Source organism: Palaemon carinicauda, unplaced genomic scaffold, assembly GCF_036898095.1.
Source record: "Palaemon carinicauda isolate YSFRI2023 unplaced genomic scaffold, ASM3689809v2 scaffold103, whole genome shotgun sequence".
NCBI lineage: Eukaryota > Metazoa > Arthropoda > Malacostraca > Decapoda > Palaemonidae > Palaemon > Palaemon carinicauda.
The window spans coordinates 67501-70000 of record NW_027168516.1 but is presented as its reverse complement, the minus strand read 5'-3'; the positions used below and the strand labels follow the sequence as shown (position 1 = coordinate 70000).

At 44.4% G+C, this 2500-nt stretch overlaps 1 protein-coding gene across 1 annotated transcript; it reads left to right on the top strand.

Moving 5' to 3' along the window:
- The first annotated feature begins 1347 nt into the window (after positions 1 to 1347).
- On the top strand, positions 1348 to 1833 carry LOC137635215 (uncharacterized). The gene has a single exon (XM_068367674.1). The coding sequence runs from the start codon at positions 1348 to 1350 to the stop codon at positions 1831 to 1833; it is 486 nt and encodes a 161-aa protein (XP_068223775.1).
- The last annotated feature ends 667 nt before the right edge of the window (positions 1834 to 2500 follow it).

The window sequence follows — 2500 nt, the reverse complement described above, 5'->3', positions numbered from 1 at the left end:
ATTGGCTCTGAGAGATAGGGGACACTCCAATAACATATGACCCCCTCAAATTATACATCCTGGAGCAATATTTCCAAGGGGTATTATCAGGTGCCCATGGACCCAGAAGATAACCCCAAGACTTCCATTACCACCACCTTCGGTACATACACCTACAGTTACTCCTGTTTTGGCCTTCAGAATGCTGGGTTACTTTTCAACATCTCATGGAAGGCATCTTAGGGTACCTCCTCTTCTATGTATATAATGTAGATGACATACTTATATTTTCAGCCTCCAAAGAGGAACACCTACATCACCTATACATCGTGCTCGACCGGCTACAACAAAGCGGCCTTGTAGTCCGGTATGACAAGGTTACCTTTGGCGCCTACGAAGTACTGTTCTTAGGGCACCGCATCACTCCTGATGGATTCCACACCTTCCCTGATAAGGTAGCAACCGTTCAAAACTTGCCCACGCCCTTAACCGTCAGAGCTATGCAAGCATTATTGTGCATGATAAACTATTATCACCATTTCCTGTAAGCCATTGCCGATACTCTTGACCCCCTCTAAGCATCCATCAAGGACTAGCCAATAGACATAAAGTGGAGTCCCCTTGAAGAAGCAGTCTTCTGCATCGCAAAGAATGCCCTATCAACATCTGATGCTCTCCCTTTTCCGGTGCCACATGCACCTCATCCTTTTCTCCACTGATGCCAGGGACGTCACTATTTGTACAGTACTCGAGCAGGCGAGCGAAAGCTTGCTCTGCCCATTTGCCTTCTTCAGTAGAAAATTGTCCAAGGCAGATCCAGCTGCTCTACCTTTGACTGCAAATTGCTTGCAGTGCACTTGTCTGTCAGTCAATTTCATCGCTTCTTGAAGGTACCCCCTTGGTCATTCGCATGAGCCACATACCTCTGACGCCAATTTTCATTCGTCAGTCTGACGCCTGACCCCCCCCCCATTCAGTGCCGACATCTCACTGCCATGGCTGAATACAATTACACTCTTCAACACGTCCCTGGGAAAATTAATCCCCTTGCAGATGCCCTGTCAAGAAACACATTGGCTGCTATTCATCTGGGATTGGATTGCAACGCCTTGGCAGAAGCCCAACAAAAAGATCCAGAATACCAAGCAAGTAGGGCATCCTGCACATCCCTCCATTACGAAGACGTCCCTCTCAACAACTCCACCACCATCCTCTGCTGTGACACCAGCATTGGTAGACCTGGACCATGGATACCTGCTCCCATGCGCTAACTGATGTTTGATTTCATTCATGGCCTTTCACATCCCTCGTACCAATCTACTGCAAGGTTACTGAAAATGAAGTTCATTTATCACGGCATCACTAATGATGATAAGGATTAGGTCTGTGTCTATAATTCATGCCAAACGAGAAAAGTACATCGACACGGATTCAAACGTGGTCACCTTTTCTCAATCTCAGCGTTGCTTTGCCCACATTCTCTTCGATGTTGTTGGGACTGTAACGTCATCACAAGAACATCATTGCATGTCTACTGTCATCGACCGCTCCATTCTTTGGTCTAAAGCCATTCCCATGGAAACTGCAACGTCTGCTTCATGTGTATCTACATCACTCTCAGGGTGGATAGTGGGATTTATTATATTACTCATGACAGGTGTAACACTCTTGCCTCTCAATTGTGGACATATTACTGACTCTTCTGTGAATCACCTACATAAGACAACCTGCTACAACCCTGCTAGTAACGGAATAGTTGAGCATTGTCATTGCACCCTTAAAGCAGCTTTTATTTTCAGCTGCAAGGACTCTAACAGGGTTACTCAGCTTCACTGGGTCCTCCTGGGACTATGAACTACTCCGAAGAACACTTGGAACATCTCGGCAGCTGAAATGTTGGTTGTCACTGCCAAATTTTTTCGGCATACAGCCTCCTCCGATAATCTCCAGCATCTATGTAAAGTTAAAGGAAAATTTACTCCATGCACATATCGACAGAATTTCACAAGGCATCACATGTTTTGATGCACAATGATAGAAGCAAACCACCACTAACGTCATCTTACAAGGGCCCTTTCCTCAGGATCCGTCTAACAACGAAGGCGTTCTTACTAAACATTCATGGCAAAGAACCCTGGGTCTACATTGATTGTCCGAAATCTGTGCTTCTTCTGTTAGATGATTCGCACCATTTCCTATTTATGTCTTTTTTAGGGGTTGAAGCCATGTACCCCCACGTGTTCCACAAACACATGTACACTGTAAGGGTATTTTCTTTTTTCATTGTATATCCCGCTTTACACCTCAATGTTAACAGAACTGCTCCAAGCCTGAAATTCTCATTAATTAATGTGTTTAAATTTTTGTGACCTTCTTCCATTGAAGGCTCTTGTATATAAGCTCGCTGTCTGTTGAAATAAATTAGAAGCATTTACCTCACCTCTCAGTTATCACCTGAGTGGCGACTAGCACAATCTACTTCCCTAATAGATATTTTCTTAGCAGTTTAAAGTATTATATC